Raw genomic sequence first — 18,839 nt, 5'->3', positions numbered from 1 at the left:
TATTATATCTACTCTGTGTCGTCTCCTCCAGGATATACATATTTACATCCTCCAATCTCATCTTGTAAGTTTTTTGGTGCAGACCCCACACCATTGTAGTCATTTTTATCTGGATCACATCTATTCTGTCCCTGTCCTTTATTGAGATTCAGTCTCTAGAACTGAATATAATACTCCAGTTGAAGCCTTACAAAGACCCGCACTGGGGCGTTATTACACCTTTTTTTCCTGTTGGTTTATACCTCTCTTTATGCATCCCAGCATCTCTCTGGTCTTAGCCACCACCTTGTCACATTGCTTCACCACCTCAATGTTGCGCGTCCTGGTTGCGCTGGTGCCGCGACCGGGCCTGCTCACCTCGGGCTTCCCTCCATAGGCTCTGTTCCGTATTCCTCAGCAGCCGCAGCCAGCTCTCGGCATCCCCAGCGCCTACCCCGAACGCCTCCATCATGTCAGGCCTCTCAGCAGAGTTCCTTCAGGGTCTCCGCATCCTCTGCCCCACCCCTAGGCGATAGGCACTTGCGATAGGCACTTCCTCATTTAAAAGGCCCAGGGCGGGAACCTCTGGCCAGACGCCCCCTGATGACATCACGTAAGCGTCCTATATAAGACGAGGGCCTTCTCTCAGTTCCTCGCCTTGGAAAACAGGTCATCTCATTCGTGAGAAGCTAGTTGCCGTTCTGTGTTCCTGTTTCCTTGATCCTATGCTTGTTCCTGCATTCCTTTTTCCAGTGCTTGTTCCAGTGTTCCTGCATTCCTTGTTCCAGTGTTCCTCTTTTAGTCAGATGTCTGTCTACTCAGTCAGAACAGGAAAACCATTTGGCTGCAGCTAGGGTTATGCAGTTGTGGAACCCCTAAGCTGTGTGATGATTATATTGAGTAGCAAATAGTCCTTCCTAGTCTCTGGAGTATAGGGAAGCCTTCTCGTATCCAAAGGAGAAAATGGACTCATGTCCAGAAATGAACTCTGCCCTGCCAGGGGTCAGGTGGTACACGTCCGGAACTGGATTTCAGATTAGCTCGGCAAAGCTACAAGACAATCAAGTTCTTCAGACAAAAAAAGGAGACAGTATTTACCTTTAAGGGATCCATTTCTTCAGTCTTGTTCTTTCACCAGAGGAGTTTGGGATGAAGGCATAACCTGCAAATTTCGTAGAGAACAGAGATTGGCTCTAGCTTGCTGCAAGGGACAGTCGCAGAAGCTTTCACACTACTCTCTCAGATGGAAACCTTTCTTCTGGGGATTCAAGAATTCCCGTCCTCTGCTGTGGGAGGTTTCTTCGACTTGGAACCTGAGCTTAGATTTTTAAAGGGATCTGACTTCTTTTCCTCTCAAACCTCAAAGATAGAACATAAGAACATGCCATACTGGGTCAGACCAAGGGTCCATCAAGCCCAGCATCCTGTTCCAACAGTGGCCAATCTAGGCCATAAGAACCTGGCAAGTACCCAAAAACTAAGTCTTTCATGTTACTGTTGCTAGTAATAGCAGTGGCTATTTTCTAGTCCACTTAATTAATAGCAGGTAATGGACTTCTCCTCCATGAACTTATCCAATCCTTTTTTAAACACAGCTATACTAACTGAACTCACCACGTCCTCTGGCAACAAATTCCAGAGTTTAATTGTGCGTTGAGTGAAGAAGAACTATGTACGATTAGTTTTAAATGTGCCACATGCTAACTTCATGGAGTGCCCCCTAGTCTTTCTATTATCTGAAAGACTAAATAACCGATTCACATCTACCTGTTCTAGACCTCTCATGATTTTGAACACCTCTATCAGCCATCTCTTCTCCAAGCTGAAAAGTCCTAACCTCTTTAGTTTTTCCTCATAGGGGAGCTGTTCCATTTCCCTTATCATTTTTGTCGCCCTTCTCTGTACCTTCTCCATCACAATTATATCTTTCTTGAGATGCGGCTACCAGAATTGTACACAGTATTCAAGGTGGGGTCTCACCATGGAGCGATACAGATGCATTATGACATTTTTCCCTTTTATTCACCATTCCCTTCCTAATAATTCCCAACATTCTATTTGCTTTTTTGACTGCTGCAGCACACTGAACCGACGATTTCAAGGTGTTATCCACTATGACGCCTAGATCTCTTTCTTGAGTCTTGCTGTTGGATGTGATCTCCTTGATGGCATTTTGGTAACTTAAAAGGAAAGGGTATCGCTGTGCCCAATTCATGCCCACTTGTAAGGGTAGAATTTCACTTCTGTTGAAATCAAGTTTTTCTCATTTATAATTGTGAGAAATTTTGGTGGTCGGCCAGGACAGGGATGGCCATTCTCAAGTCCATTGCAGATCACCTTGGAGATGTCTGTAGGTCAGTGTTTATCCAACCATTGTTCCTTCAGACGTGATCAGATGTGCCATGGAAAAGTTACCACTGCCTGATGCTCAGATCCAGGCTAGCAGTTGAGCTGTGCTCTCAGCACCTTGCAGCAACTAAAGACATTAACAGTGGCTTTTAAACTTGTAGGAACTCCTTTCTGAGAGCGTGTAATGATGCGTGCTGCCGCTTCCTAGCTGCAGCATGAATCTTGGAGTGTGGCAATTAATGGGCAACATACAGGGCATGGATAGTTGGGACCTGGCTTAAACAGCATACACAGTGCACACAGCATGCAAGTTCTTCAAGCCTCTGTTTTATCCCCAGACTGAATGAGAGAGAGAGAACATGCACCGAGCACTGGATTAGACTCACTTTGAGTGTTGTGAGCAGTAGTAGCAGTGAAGGAGCTCTGGCAATCACATGCAGCAGCCAAGACAACTGAGCCAGCTGCTCTCACCACACCAATTTCTTCCTTCTCCCTTCTCCTGCAGGATTTAGTTTATTGTGACAGGTACATGTGTCTCTTTGTCCCCTCGAATGTGTTAAAATTTGGAAGAAATATTTATGGTGCTTTTATTGTTTCCCTGGTTCTTCTTTTGGCTATATACTCCTTTCTGTGTCTGCACTGCCTGCTCCATGGAGGTAAGTGTGCCGCACAATATTTTTGTTAATGTAGGTGTACCTTGTGCTTGAAAAGGTTGAGAAACACTGTTATAGGTGACCACTTTCTTCTTGGATAGGTTTTTAATGTGTCCTATTAAAGCATAGTAGTTTAAGGTATTAATTTCAGGAAAAATCAAGGAGATGAGTGCTTCAGCCTGCTCTGGCAAAAGTTTTCAGGTCCCAAAAGTCCATTTGATGAAGGTGTAGTCCTCCTTGTAAGCAGAATTGGAACCTGTCTTTCCAGAGTATAATGGCAGGCCAACACCCTTGTTTCCACTGTGATTGTGCAGGCTGGAAGAGGCTATGCCTTTGTCACAGGAATCCTGAGAGCTATTGTGGCTTTCTCCCTCCTGGTCTGGTTGGAGCCTGGATACATTTCTTTTGTCTGGACTAGTCTGGCATGGATGATAAGGGAAGTGAAATTTAAAATTATTTGTTAATTTCCTTTCCTATAGTCCTACCTTGACCAGTCCAGAACTAATCCTGGGAAACCATGTGATGAAGGACTCTGACTAGTTCAGCTATCAGCTAGTACATTGTTGCCTAATCATGACATTGACATAAGGATTATCTAAGTTAATGACCATGGAATGAAGTTTCTTGACTATAGCAGATTTTGGTGGTGATTTGGAAACCAAAACAAGCGCTTTTAATTGTCTTAGCTTAGACAAAGGATACTGAAGAGGTGAAGACAGCACCAGACCATTATTAGGGGGAGTGGTCAGTTTTGAAGTTTGGGGGGGGGGGGGGTTTCTTCCTCGTTCTCTGTCTGCTGGCAGAAGGACAATAACCCATTTGTCTGGACTGATCTGGCAGGATGAAAGGAAAAAACAGGTAAATTTGACCTTTTGACCCCTAGCGAGAGTGGGGAATGGCAGGCGGTATGAGGGATTTTTAGATTTGCTTTGTTTTGATGTTTTTTATGTTTTAATGATGCATTCTGATATGTAAACCACTTTGGGTTCTCTTTGGAGGTGGAAGGCACAAACAGAAATATAAATATATGTTGTGCTTTTTCTTCCTTTTCTTGCATCATTGGAGCAGTGCTCCAAATGAGTGTCGTCTTGCTGGCAGAAGGGAATCTTCCTCTAAAGATGTTCCTGTGCTAGGAGGTATTTTCCCACACTCTGGGATGTTACTCCTGTAAACCCAAATTTCCTCCAGTCCCATTTGGTTAAGGGGCCAAAAAGTCAAGTCTTCTGTCCAGTCTCAGCAGCCAGAATATGTTTCATGGTGTAAACGCTTTTGGTTTTCAGAGTCCTGGGTGAGCAGCAGTATAGAAATCCAAACTAGAAACAGACTTGAGCCATCGTGTCCTGTGTGGCAAGGCATGGTGCTGCAAGTTTGGTCATGTGACTCACTCATACTGCACACTTCTGTTTTAGCTGAATAATGTTACTTTTGCTGAATCAACTATAAAAACTGTGCAACAATGGTGACATTTTCCTTTTCTTTCAGAACGAAATGCATGTTTTACTTGAAAGATACTCTGTAAATGAGGGATTGGTAGCAGAAATAGAAAGACTTCGAGAGGAAAACAAGAGACTACGAACCCACTTTTGAAAAGAACTACACAGATATAATTTGTTAGCATGAACTTGCCACATTTTCTGCTTTATACTTCAGGATGCCATCTATCAGCACTTATTAACAGAAAATGCTGTATTCATCTGTAAAGTCTTTTTTCATTAGAAGATGAAAAAGCAATGGATAAGTACAATGGCTGTAGCATCTGTATCGCTGACACAGCTGGTTCTGCTAATGAGCTGGACAGGTACTTGGGTGCAACCTTTTAATGGCAAAACAGCTTAAAATATATTTTAATATGAAAGCTAACAGGGGTGAGTTTTTTACCAGATCTTTTGCTCTATCCGAAGTGCCTTTATCATAAAAAGGAGTTTAGTCTGACTTGTATGTTTTTATGTAGGGATACTTTTCTTAACAACACTTTAAACATGTATATTTTGTTAATATTTCAGGCCAACATGAACATTTCTACATAAAGAATCCTTAATATTTTTCTAGGAAAAAAATTCTCATTTCAATAAGATGCTTATATTTTTCATTTGAATTGCTGTGTATTTATTTAGCTAATAAAGTCTAGGACTTAAGTATTTTGTTAATTATATTGGAATAATGACTAATAACTTTCTTAATATTTGGTATATTGAAATTGAAATGCTGTCATCACAATATGTTTGTGTTTCTCAAAAAATGTACATGAAGTTTTGAGATGCATTCCAGACACTGATTATTTGTTTTACTTATAGAGCTTTAAGTATATAAAATGAATTGTGATATTGTGTTAGAATTATACTGTAAAAATTGTATTTACATAAGACTGAATCTTTACGTGAGAGACACAAAAAAATTGCATCTCGTTCACTGGAAAACTTTGTAAAAACACAGAATACCTTATAAGGAGTATTACAGCATTAACCCCATGAGGGGAGTGGAGAATATGATGGAGGCATTCCTATCTCTCAAGGTATAATTAATATACAAGCAGCTAACCCTTTTCAGTGGAAGGAACCTTTAGAACAAGAAGTTATGATATGAGATTCCAAGGGGGTAGATAGCAAAATAACATTAGAAAATATTTCTTAACAGCATGAGTGGTGGATGCTTCCCACTGGAGGTGGTTGGGGCAAAATAAAATAATAGAATTCAAGAAATCATGGGATAATCATAGAGGATCTTTAGGTGTGAAAAAGCCAGAGTTGTCTTGGGCATCCCTGGCATTTTAACAGGAAGTAAACTAAGCAGAGTAAATGAGCTTTGTGATCTTTTCCTAACATTGTATTCTATTTCTATAAATTTCAGTGTCTTGATTTTTATTAGTTTCCCTTGACCTGCTGTATATGTTGAAGTATTCCCTATATATCAGCAAAAACCAAAGACAAAGAGCTTAAATATGAGACCATCATCTGTTAGGATTGCAAATATTTGCTAAATAATACTCAAGCAATGGGTATTTGAACATTTAGTGTGTTTCACTGATGCTTTGTTCATATTAAGCATGTCTCAGTTTTTTACAAAAAATGTGCTAATGTGCATTTACTTATTCAGTTTTTCTATTTTTACTGAAAAATTATGCAGCAGGCAGTCAATTCATATTAGAAAACAGTCGCTTATCTTAGTCGACAACATATGGTTTGTATTCCTTCAAGTTTCAGATAGAGAGAATCTTTAACGCTCCTGAACAAGAAACGAACCACGCCAGGTCGGGCGTTTTCTTTTAGGTCTGTCTTCCAGCGCTTTTTCTAAGGACGCCATCTGAAATCTGAAGTGGGTGAATGTACAAAAAATGTGATGCTTTTTACAATCTGTTCTTTTAGCACATATAAGGCCTGATGTATTTTTTCACTATTTTGTGTCTGAGAAAAAAAAAAAAAAAAGCGGAGGCTTTATTTGTTCTGTCTGGCACAGATACCACTTTTCAAGCAATCTGTGGCAAGCAAACAGAAAATGACACCACCCCAGCCTTTACAAGGAGGAATTATGCCACAGCACATGATTATTTTCTATATTTTCTATATTTTGCTGTGATTGCCTGTTTCAGATCTAGTACAGGTCCGTGAAATAGATTTTTAAATTGAATTAGGGGCGAAGGTCCATTATTCTCTGACCCAGTGACTATCCTACTGCTACTTACCAGGGAAGTATAGTTCAGTTTTGAACAGTATAACAATATGTCAGAAGTTTAAATGTGACCCATGTTTCTGGTAATTAAAATATATTAAGATTTAAGAGATGCTTGGCATTGGGTATTGGTTTCAGCTCCATTTTTGCTGGACAGAAGCTCTGATAATTAAATCAATGACTATAGCACCTCACAAGAGGTAATCTTTTTGATCTGCGTGACCTTTTTATAGCAAAGTTGAGGCACATTTGTGGGACGTGTTGGGATCTCTGCTAAAGAGTTGGTGTGTTGTGACAAAACTGTGATTTAACACAGGCCTTCACTTAACTATAAATGCTCAATCTGGCACCCTTTATTATGCTAAATTCACTATTAAAAAAAAGCAAAAATGTTTACATACCAGGTTAGTAAGTTAATCATGAGCATTAGGTAGAACTGTTATAGCTGCAGTACTTGGACTGGGCCTGATAAATGTTCCAGATGTCCTTAATGATTTGCTTCTGCACAAAAGATCATAATAGTATATCAGTCCACAAGAGACAGCATTCAAAGGTCTATTCCTAGAAGACCTTTCCTTGGGTGCAGTCCTTGGTAAGAAAGCAATTTGAGTAATAAATATGCCAAGTTCTCCTGTGCTCATGCTTGTCTGTAACAGTAGTAGGGATATCTCTCAGATCCTAAGTCCTTTAACTGTTCTTTCTCTGAACCAAGAAATATGGAGGCACAAAGCACTAGGACACATGACAATGTTCACCATCAAAGACAAATAGGCACAGCACCAGCTTGTCTCATTTTAAGTCTTCTACAAGCAGCCTAGCCTATCAGAGACTCTTTTATCGGTAAGTTGTCTACAAACTGTGTGTTATGTGGTCATCTGACCACCAGTTGAACTAACTTGATTAAAGAAAAAAATATGTGAGCCAATGCTGCTGTTCCTCTTGTAACTCATTAATTTGTCTTAATGAAGCTTAAACATGCAAAGGCCTATAAAAAAAATATATAAAATAAAGAACTAGGGAAGCTTCCCTTCTCCTAGGACAAGCAGGAAGGTAGTCCTCACAAGTGGCTGACATCAGATGGAGCCTGGCCCGGAAAACTTCTGTCAAAGTGCCTAGAAACTTTGACTGGCACACTGAGCATGCTCAGCATTCCTCTATCCATGCATCCACATGGCGTCTCTTTTTCAGTCTCTTCCATGGAGCTATCGTCTTGCAGTGGAGGAGCTCATGTTCTTTTTTGCGGGAAACTTCCATAAAATGGTTTTTTTGCTTCCTTTTTTTCCTGTGCTGGGTCTCCCTCCGGTTCCCAGGTTATATTCTAATCGTTTGGTGAGGGTTTTTTTTCTTCTTCTTTGGTGTCTGCTGGTCTTAAAGCCTTTGTGGTCTTCTGTGCATCTTATGATGGTGTCGGGCATCTGTCGGTGTCCCCAGCACCCCTGGACTATGACCTTAACGAATCCACATGAAGTGTGTATCCTGTGCTTAGGGGCATCACATGATGTTCAAGGCTGCAACCTATGTGCTCAGATGACCCCCAAAAGGCAATCGCGCCAGGCTGGACAAAATGGAGAAGGTCTTCGGATCGGGTAAGTCTGATCCTTCCACCCCAACATCAGTCCCATTGATGCCCAAGAGCCATGGGGAACCGTTCATCCTCAAGCCGTCGGTGGCCATTTCTGCCCCAGGGCTTTCGGGTGAGAAGGATGGCGGGGATTGGCCTGTGTCTGTCTCCTCCAAGTCGCGGACGTCTGCATTGCCATCCTCTGTTCCGGGCAAAGACCAGGCCGAGCACTGTGGGAAGTCTCTGAAACACTGTCACCGGTCTCCGTTCTCACACAGTGCTGGCCATGGCAGTTGCCACCTTGCCCTTGAAGCGGCCCCGGAGCGAGGAGTCCCTGACCTCCCTTGAGTCCGGTGGCTCAAGGCCGTCCACACCGATTCCAGTGTTGGGCACAGAGACCCTCTTTGGCATCCGGAGGAGGGACTGGCCTCACCTCTCCCCTTTCAGCCTGCCCTTTCGTTGGAGGCTTTTAAGGCAGAGCTTGAGCGTGAGGTGCGCTTGATGGTGGAACTCACGTTGCGCAACAGGTAGCCGGTGCCAGCACCAGTGGTGCCCGGGTTGGAACCATTGTTGGACTGATTCGATGTCCTCTCCACACAGCTGTTGTTGGTACCCTGCGATCTGTCAGGTACTGAAGCATGGGGCATCTGAGCTAGTCCTTATTGGTGACTCTTTCAGAGACTAGGGTCCGTCGGTGCCTTCTGCACCACTGGGCCCCCCTGTGCCCCAGCCCACTCTGGTGCCTGGACCCTTGAGTCCCCCAATGCCTCTGCTCCAGGATGCACTCAGTGCTCCCCGGCCTTCTTCCCCGGGTACTCCCGGTGAGCCTGAGGCCCCTTATGACCTTTGGGGAGGTGATACCTCCACTGCCTCGTTGGTGGATTCTGATGGTCTTCCTTTGGATCCATCTACCTCAGAGGAGTGGCGTTGATCTCTGCCGAAGGACCTAACCTTCGCGGGGTTTGTCCGGGCTATGACTGAGGCCATACCTTTTCAGCTTATGATGGAAAAAGATGCCCGCCATAAGGTGCTAGACATCCTCCAGTTCATGGATGCCCCCAAGGAGGTAGTGGCAGTCCCTGTTCATGTGCTTTTCCGAGAGTTGCTTCTCTGGCTCTGGGAACACCCCCTTTCCATTGCCCTGGTGAACCGGAAGGCCAATGAGGTGGTATCTGGTGCAGCAGGCCACGAGCTTTGAGAAGCCTCAACTCTCCACCAGTCTGTGCTGGTGGAGTCTGCGCTGAAGAAGGCGAAGAGGTCAAAGACTCATGCCTCTGATTCCTCCCCTCCCCCCCCGGCAAGGAGCACAGGGCGTGGGATGCTATGGGTAAGAGAGTGTTTCAGGGCTCCATGTTGGTAGCCCATATTGCTTCCTACCTTTTATTACTCCTGGGAGCATTCTGCACTAGTCTGGAGCACAGAATTTGCGCAGAATTGCCACATTCTGCACAGAAAATAGCAGAGGAGACCCTGTCATGCCGCGAACTGAGAGCATCCTGCGGGACGTGCTCCGTTCGCGGCGAAGATGAAAACCTGGTGCGCCGTTTGTGGTGAAAAGGGAAGGCCCCCGTGTGCTGTGAAGGTACTGTGCTCCGCTCAAGGCAAAAATGGAAGGCCCCCATGTGCCGCAAACGGCGCCCCCAGGCCTTCATCTTCGCTACAAATGGAGCACGTCCTGCGGCACATGGGGGCCTTCCCTTTTCGCTGCGAACGGTGCGCCAGGCCTCATCTTCGCCGCGAACGGAGCATGTCCCACGGGCACATGGGGGCCTTCCCTTTTCGTTGTGAACTGCGTGCCCGGGCCTTCATCGTTGCAGCAAATGGAGTGCGTCTCGTGGCATGCTGGTGAGAGAGAATGTGTGCCAGGGAGGGTGAGAGAGCACGAGGGTGTGAGAGAGCATGTGTGAGTGAGAGAGGGGAGGGTGACAGCATAGTTGGTAAGAGAGGGAGTGGGAAGGGTGATAGAGCAGGAGGGTGTAAGAGAGCATGGGAGCTAAGAGAGGGTGGGTGGGGGGGGATGCTTGAGTGCGGGTTTCAGAGAGAGGGAGCCTATATGAGAGAAGTGGGATGCCGGTGAGAGAGAATGTGTGTGTGAGAGAGGAGAGGGAGTGTGGGGGAAAATGAGAGCTTAGTTGGTAAGAGAGGGAGTGGGTTTCAGAGAGGGAGCCTATATAAGGGGAGGGGAGGGGGACAGAGCATGGGAAGTAAGAGAGAGAGGGGGGGGGGGGGGGGGGGGATGCTTGAGTGTGGGTTTCAGAGAGGGAGCCTATAATAGGAGATTGTGAAGGAGTGTGTGTGAGAGAGATTGGGAGCTCATGTGTATGAAAAAGGGAATGTGTATATGTGAGGGTGCTAGCCTGTGTGAAGGGATTGTATATGTGTGAGACAGAGCCTGTGAAGGGCTGCATGCGAGAGAGACATAGGTAGCCTGTGTGAGGATGTATGTGTGAAAGAGAAAGGGAGCTTGTGTGGGAGTGTAGGCAAGAGAGAGGGCCCTGTATGAGGGGGATGTGTGTGTGTGTGCGAGAGAGTGAGGGAGCCTGTATCAGGGGGTGTGTATGTGGAAGGGACACTCTTACACTGAATTTCTAGAGAAATTCTGCTCAAAATATTTAAAATTCTGCAACTTTAAATAATTTTTTTCAGTAATAATTTAAAATATAATTACTTAGACTGTCATGTAAACTGTTTTATTTTAACCAATCTAAAGTTTGCAGAATTTTAAATTTTTTTGCGCATAATTCCCCCAGGAGTACTTTTATACATGACAATACACCCGTACCCTCTAGAAGCAAGTCCAGGATGTTGTGGATGGCCTGGCCCAGCAGCAGGAGGCCCTTATGTCCATTGTCCAGCAGGGCCTTGTGGGTGAAGCACGAGGTGCATGCGACCTAGGACATCTTTGAGATAGTGGGCCGGGTTGTGGTTGCCGATGTTTCTGTGAGTTGGCTTGACTGTGCTTCAGACCTTCGTCCTGAAGTTTAGGAGTGGCTAGCTGATTTACCCTGCACTAGGGATAACCTTTTTAGTGACAAGGTGAAGAATGCAGTTGCTGAAGGACTAGCATGAGAAGCTCCAGCAGCTGTTGGCCAGCGCGTCTGCCTCCCCATCCTCCTCTAAGAAGTCCTCCCTACCAGGTCCGAGGAGGCCTTTTCTTCAAGCTGTGAAAGTACTACCCTCCTGCCCCTCACTCCCGCCTACAGCAGGCAAGCTCCAGGGGCAGGTCCCAACAGCAGCAGGGCCCCAAGCCTCAGCCAGCACCTCGGGCTAGCTCAGCTATGGGGTTATTACGGGTTGCGAGGGAGCCAGTGGTCTCTGCCAGTGCTAGAGGACCCACTGGTTGGGAGCCGCCTCTTGTTCTTTGTAGACAGGTGCCCATCTGTGAGTTTGGATCAGTAGGTCCTGTCCATAATCTGTCACGGGTACAGGCTCAATCTCATAGCAGTTCCACTGGATTCGCCCCGTGTCCACTTTGGGGTACCATCTTGCATCTGGAACTGCTCCTAGCGGAGCTCTCTGCCCTTCTTATGGCCATGAGGCATTTACGGAGTATTGTTTTATTAATAAATCTTTTTGAGGACCCTCTGCATCTCTTTTTTTGCATCCCTCATGGCTTTGTTAGACTGACTTCCTTCTTGTTTTTTTGGGCCCTTCTTATGGCCAGGGCAGTAGAGCCCATTCCTCGGGAGCAGTAGGGATGGCGGTTTTACTCCGTTACTTCTTGATTCCAAAGAGAACAGGAAGCCTCTGTCCCATCCTCGATTTGCGAGCCTTGAACAGATTTCTAAAAAGAGAAAAGTTCAACATGGTATCCTTGGGCACCTTGATTCCCCTCTTGCAGAGAGGGGACTGGCTTTGCTCCCTTGAGCTGAAAGATGCCTACACCCACATTGAGATCCTTCTAAGTCACAGGAACTACCTCAGTTTTGTAGTGGGTCATCAGCATTTTCAGTACCATGTGCTCCTGTTCAGCCTGACCTCTATGCCATAGGTCTTCACAAGTGTTTGGCCGTGGTGGGAGCCTTTCTACACCAGCAGGGAATCCAGGATGACTGGCTGGTCAAGAGCAGCACCCAAGCGGGAGCTTTGTGGTCACTACAGTGGACCATTTGGGTTTTGGAGTCCTGCATGTTCCTGATCAATTACCAGAAGTCCTATCTCCATCCATTGTCAAGGCTGGATTTCATAAGAGCCGTGTTGGATGCAATCCAGGCAAAGGCCTTTTTCGCCCCGTGACATGGTATACACGCTGATGTCCCTGGCGGAAGAAGTCCAGCAACGCCAGCTGATGTCGGCATGGCATATGCTGCAGCTTCTGAGACACATGCCTGTGACCATCCATGTTACCCCTTTTGCCCGTCTGTATATGCACCGGGCCTACTGGTCCCTGTGAGCCCAGTGACATGAGGCCACACAAGGCCTTCAAGTCTGCATCCAGGTTTCTCCTTCTCTCAGGGCTTTCCTGTCTTGGTGAAGGACCCCTTCCTATCTGGAGATGGGTGTACCTTTTCTGGCTCCTCCTGCCCAGATTGTGCTTACCATGAATGCATCCCATCTGGGATGGGGTGCCCTGTAGAAGGCCTCCACACCCAGGGGCTCTGGACCACGCAAGAAGTTCTGTGTCAGATAAATGTCTTGGAGCTGCAGGTGATCCAGTATGCTCTGTTGGTCTTCCAGGATCGGCTAACCAACAAGGTGGTCCTCATCCGGACCGACAGTCAGGTAGCCATGTATGTCAACAAGCAGGGAGCCACCAGATCATTCCTTTGTCAGGAGGTGGTTCAGATCTGGGCTTGGGCGCTGGCTCAGGGGATGTTGCTCCGTGTACTTGGCCGGTGCAAACACCCTGGTGGACAGGCTGAGCTGAACTTTCAGGCGCCACAAGTGGTCCCTGAAGCAGGAGGTTGTGGATTGGATCTTCAGACCCACAGCTGGTGTTCCCCAGAGACTATTTGCCTTCCCCTGCAACAGGAAAGTTCCTCAATACTACTCCCTGTCTAGGTTGGACGGCAAGCCAGCCATGGACGCCTTTGCCCTTCAGCGGGGGACAGGCCTCCTGTAGGTGTATCCTCCACTCCCGTTTGTATCAAAGACTCTCTTGACGCCTCGCCAGGACGGGGGGACTATGATCCTCATAGACCCCTATTGGCCGAGACAGGTTTGGTTCCTGCTCCTGCGGGATCACTCTTGGTGGGATGCAATCCGTCTGGGAACTGCCCCAGACCTCCTCGTGCAGGATCAGGGCAGGCTGCACCACTCCAACCTCCAAACCCTGTACCTCATAGCCTGGATGTTGCGGCCTCTTGACCTCTCAGAGGAGGTGTCTCGAGTCCTGGTGGCTTCGAGAACGCCTTCCACCAGGCAGTCTTATGCTTTGAAATGGAGGAGGTTTACAATCTGGTGTGAGCAGAAGGGTCTTGACCCACTTCTCCTACCCTACCTGGCAACTCCTGGATTACGTGCTGCCCTCTCGAGGCTGGGCTTAACTCCCTTCGGGTAGATCTGAGTGCCACAGGCGCTTACCACCAGGAGGTGGATGGTTCTCCCAAATCGGTGCAGCCCATAACAGGGCCATTCATGTGTGGATTGCTTCAGCTGAGGCCTCAGGCCCCCTGCAGTTTCCTGGGTCCTTTACGTGGTGTTGGCCCAGCTGATGAAGCCACCATTTAAGCTGCTGCGCTCTTCCACGCTCAGTATTTGACCTGGAAGGACTCTGTGAACTGCATGCCTTGGTGACTTATCCACCCTACACATTCTTCCATGACCCGGTGCTTCTGCGCACACACCCCAAGTTCCTGACGAAGATAGTAACATATTTCCATCTTAACCAATCCATCCTCCTGCCTACATTCTTCCCTAGACCTCATTCCAACTAAGGGGAAAAGGCACTACATACACTAGACTGTAAGAGGGTCTTAGCCTTCTACCTGGACTGGACGGCAGCCCCCAGGCGGTCCACCCAGCTCTTTGTCTCTTTTGACTCTAATAGGCTGGGAGTGGCTGTTGCTAAGCAGACTATCTGCATCTGGCTAGTGGACTGCATTTCCTTCTGCTATGGCCAGGAGGACTGCGGCGGGGTGGGGGGGGGGGCATATAATGGCTCATTCTGTTAGAGCTATGGTGACTTCTGTGGCTCGCCTCCATGCAATTCCAACAGGGGAGATCTGCAAGGCTGCGACATGGAGTTCTCTGCACACCTTCGCAGCTCATTATTATCTGGACAGGGATGGCCGCCAGGATAGCAGATTTGGCTAGTCTGTCAGAAATATCTTTTAGCTGTGAACCTAACTCTTCTTGCCTAAGGCCCCTGGTTTGAGTTCAGACTGTCCCCACTGTTATCAGCAGTACCTCTGTTGTTGTGCCTGTTGGCACCTGATTTGGTGTAGTCCGGTCCCATTGTTTTTCGGGTCCAGTCTGTAGCTAGGGATTCACCCACTTGTGAGGACTGCCATCCTGCTTGTCGTAGGAGAAAGCGAAGTTGCTTACCTGTAACAGCTGTTCTAGGACAGCAGGAGGTTAGTCCTTTGGAAAACCAACCACCACCCCGCAGAGTTGGGTTCTCATTGTTTACTGTATTAAGAACATAAGAAAATGCCATACTGGGTCAGACCAAGGGTCCATCAAGCCCAGCATCCTGCTTCCATCAGTGGCCAATCCAGGCCACAAGAACCTGGCAAGTACCCAAAAACTAAGTCTATTCCATGTTACCATTGCTAATGGCAGTGGCTATTCTCTAGGTGAACTTAATAGCAGGTAATGGACTTCTCCTCCAAGAACTTATCCAATCCTTTTTTAAACACAGCTATACTAACTGCACTAACCACATCCTCTGGCAACAAATTCCAGAGTTTAATTGTGCGTTGAGTAAAAAAGAATTTTCTCCGATTAGTTTTAAATGTGCCCCATGCTAACTTCATGGAGTGCCCCCTAGTCTTTCTACTATCTGAAAGAGTAAATAACCGATTCGCATCTACCCGTTTTGACCTCTCATGATTTTAAACACCTCTATCATATCCCCCCTCAGTCGTCTCTTCTCCAAGCTGAAAAGTCCTAACCTCTTTAGTCTTTCCTCATAGGGGAGCTTTTCCATTCCCCTTATCATTTTGGTAGCCCTTCTCTGTACCTTCTCCATCGCAATTATATCTTTTTTGAGATGCGGCGACCAGAATTGTACACAGTATTCAAGGTGCGGTCTCACCATGGAACGATACAGAGGCATTATGACATTTTCCGTTTTATTCACCATTCCCTTTCTAATAATTCCCAACATTCTGTTTGCTTTTTTGACTGCCGCAGCACACTGAACCGACGATTTCAATGTGTTATCCACTATGACACCTAGATCTCTTTCTTGGGTTGTAGCACCTAATATGGAACCCAACATTGTGTAATTATAGTATGGGTTATTTTTCCCTATATGCATCACCTTGCACTTATCCACATTAAATTTCATCTGCCATTTGGATGCCCAATTTTCCAGTCTCACAAGGTCTTCCTGCAATTTATCACAATCTGCTTGTGTTTTAACTACTCTGAACAATTTTGTGTCATCTGCAAATTTGATTATCTCACTCGTCGTATTTCTTTCCAGATCATTTATAAATATATTGAAAAGTAAGGGTCCCAATACAGATCCCTGAGGCACTCCACTGTCCACTCCCTTCCACTGAGAAAATTGTCCATGTAATCCTACTCTGTTTCCTGTCTTTTAGCCAGTTTGCAATCCATGAAAGGACATCGCCACCTATCCCATTACTTTTTACTTTTCCTAGAAGCCTCTCATGAGGAACTTCGTCAAACGCCTTCTGAAAATCCAAGTATATTATATCTACCGGTTCACCTTTATCCACATGTTTATTAACTCCTTCAAAAAAGTGAAGCAGATTTGTGAGGCAAGACTTGCCATGGGTAAAGCCATGCTGACTTTGTTCCATTAAACCATGTCTTTCTATATGTTCTGTGATTTTGAAGTTTAGAACACTTTCCACTATTTTTCCTGGCACTGAAGTCAGGCTAACCGGTCTGTAGTTTCCCAGATCGCCCCTGGAGCCCTTTTTAAATATTGGGGTTACATTTGCTATCCTCCAGTCTTCAGGTACAATGGATGATTTTAATGATAAGTTACAAATTTTTACTAATAGGTCTGATATTTCATTTTTTAGTTCCTTCAGAACTCTGGGGTGTATACCATCTGGTCCGGGTGATTTACTACTCTTCAGTTTGTCAATCAGGCCTACCACATCTTCTAGGTTCACCGTGATTTGATTCAGTCCATCTGAATCATTACCCATGAAAACCTTCTCCATTACGGGTACCTCCCCAACATCCTCTTCAGTAAACACCGAAGCAAAGAAATCATTTAATTTTTCCGCTATGGCCTTATCTTCTCTAAGTGCCCCTTTAACCCCTCGATCATCTAACGGTCCAACTGACTCCCTCACAGGCTTTCTGCTTCGGATATATTTAAAAAGGTTTTTACTGTGAGTTTTTGCCTCTACAGCCAACTTCTTTTCAAATTCTCTCTTAGCCTGTCTTATCAATGTCTTACATTTAACTTGCCAATGTTTATGCTTTATCCTATTTTCTTCTGTTGGATCCTTCTTCCAATTTTTGAATGAAGATCTTTTGGCTAAAATAGCTTCTTTCACCTCCCCTTTTAACCATGCCGGTAATCGTTTTGCCTTCTTTCCACCTTTCTTAATGTGTGGAATACATCTGGACTGTGCTTCTAGAATGGTATTTTTTTAACAATGACCACGCCTCTTGGACATTTTTTACTTTTGTAGCTGCTCCTTTCAGTTTTTTTCTAACAATTTTTCTCATTTTATCAAAGTTTCCCTTTTGAAAGTTTAGCACGAGAGCCTTGGTTTTGCACACTGTTCCTCTTCCAGTCATTAAATCAAATTTGATCATATTATGATCACTATTGCCAAGCAGCCCCACCACTGTTACCTCTTTCACCAAGTCCTGTGCTCCACTGAGAATTAGATCTAAAATTGCTCCCTCTCTTGTCGGTTCCTGAACCAATTGCTCCATAAAGCTATCATTTATTCCATCCAGGAACGTTATCTCTCTAGCGTGACCCGATGATACATTTACCCAGTCAATATTGGGGTAATTGGTAGTGCAGTAATAATGGGAGACTTCAATTTGGTTAGCTTCCCTAATTTCTCTTAGCATTTCACTGTCCGTCTCACCATCTTGACCAGTTGGACGGTAGTATACCCCTATCACTATAGTCTTCCCCGACACACAAGGGATTTCTACCCATAAAGATTCAATTTTGTATTTAGTCTCATGCAGGATGTTTCTCCTGTTGGACTCTATGCCATCCCAGACATAAAGCGCCACACCTCCTCCCGAGTGCTCCTCTCTGTCATTGCGATATAATTTGTACCCCGGTATAGCACTGTCCCATTGGTTATCCTCTTTCCACCATGTCTCTGAGATGCCAATTAAATCTATGTCATCATTCACTGCTATACATTCTAATTCTCCCATCTTACTTCTTAGACTTCTGGCATTAGCATACAAACATTTCAAAGTTTGTTTTTTGTTTGTATTTTCATTCTGCTTTTTAATTGATAGGGATAAGTTAGAATTTTTTAGCACAGGTGAGTTTTTAGTTACAGGCACTTGGACTACTTTTCTAATTATTGGAACCTCACCGTCGGGATGCCCTAATTCTAATGCATTATTAGTATCCTTGAAAGATACCTCTCTCCGAACCATGCGCTGCTGAGCGACTGTCGGCTTTCCCCTTTGTTCTAGTTTAAAAGCTGCTCTATCTCCTTTTTAAAGGTTAGCGCCAGCAGTCTGATCTACTTACAAGACTGAAGAGAGCCTGTGTGGATAGTGGCATGCTGAGCATGTTCAGTGTGCTAGTCAAAGTTTCTAGAAACTTTGACAGAAGTTTTCCATGCTGTGCTCCATCTGATGATGTCACCCACTTGCGAGGACTAACATCCTGCTGTCCTGAGAGAACACCTGGTACAGGTAAGCAACTTTGCTTTATCACTGAGTGGTCCACTAACACTGACTCTGTAATGATATAACTGACCACCCTAGTGAAGTGCTGAATAAAGAATTCCTGACTTTTTTCATTTATGCTCCATGCCTTACTGGACAAGCCCTGGTATATTTTCAACTCCGAAACGAGAAACCAAAGCTACCTGTTTTCGTGACTGCCACAGATGCTGATCTCTGAGCGACACAGATAAGCTATGCCTACTTTATGCTAAGGGTCTGACAGATAAACTTACCTACCACAAAGATTAGTAAGCCTTACTATGTTTGATCTGTGCAAGACAAACTGCTTAACTAAAGTGTCTAGTGATACAGTGTGAAACACATGAATGAATACATTTATAAATATACACATGCAAACATGATATGCCACCTTTACCAACTTAATCACAAGATGGATTGCATAAACATAAGGAACATTACAGATATGCTCTAAACATATGCGGTAGATTTTGATTAGGGACCTTGGTATAAATAATACCTTTAATTAGTACTTTGTGTAGTGATAAAAAAAAAAAATTACAAAGTTTAGCTAGTGGGCATGTGTAATACTTAGGTATGTTAAGCATATGTTGTATACATGGAAAAGTTAAGCTCCTGATATA

The 18,839-nt window shown here is 45.1% G+C and overlaps 1 protein-coding gene across 4 annotated transcripts in view; it reads left to right on the top strand.

Annotated features, from left to right (window-relative positions):
- Positions 1-6,833, top strand: part of NEDD1 (NEDD1 gamma-tubulin ring complex targeting factor) — a 123,135-nt gene extending 116,302 nt beyond the window's left edge. For all 4 annotated transcript variants that reach the window (XM_029601551.1, XM_029601555.1, XM_029601552.1 and 1 more), the window contains exon 15: positions 4,464-6,833. In XM_029601551.1, the coding sequence (XP_029457411.1) occupies positions 4,464-4,568 (105 nt within the window). In that variant the 3' untranslated portion in view covers positions 4,569-6,833. The remainder of the gene's footprint in view (positions 1-4,463) is intronic.
- Positions 6,834-18,839: the final 12,006 nt, after the last annotated feature.

Source organism: Rhinatrema bivittatum, chromosome 4 (assembly GCF_901001135.1).
Source record: "Rhinatrema bivittatum chromosome 4, aRhiBiv1.1, whole genome shotgun sequence".
Lineage (NCBI taxonomy): Eukaryota > Metazoa > Chordata > Amphibia > Gymnophiona > Rhinatrematidae > Rhinatrema > Rhinatrema bivittatum.
This window is presented reverse-complemented; position numbering and strand designations above follow the sequence as displayed.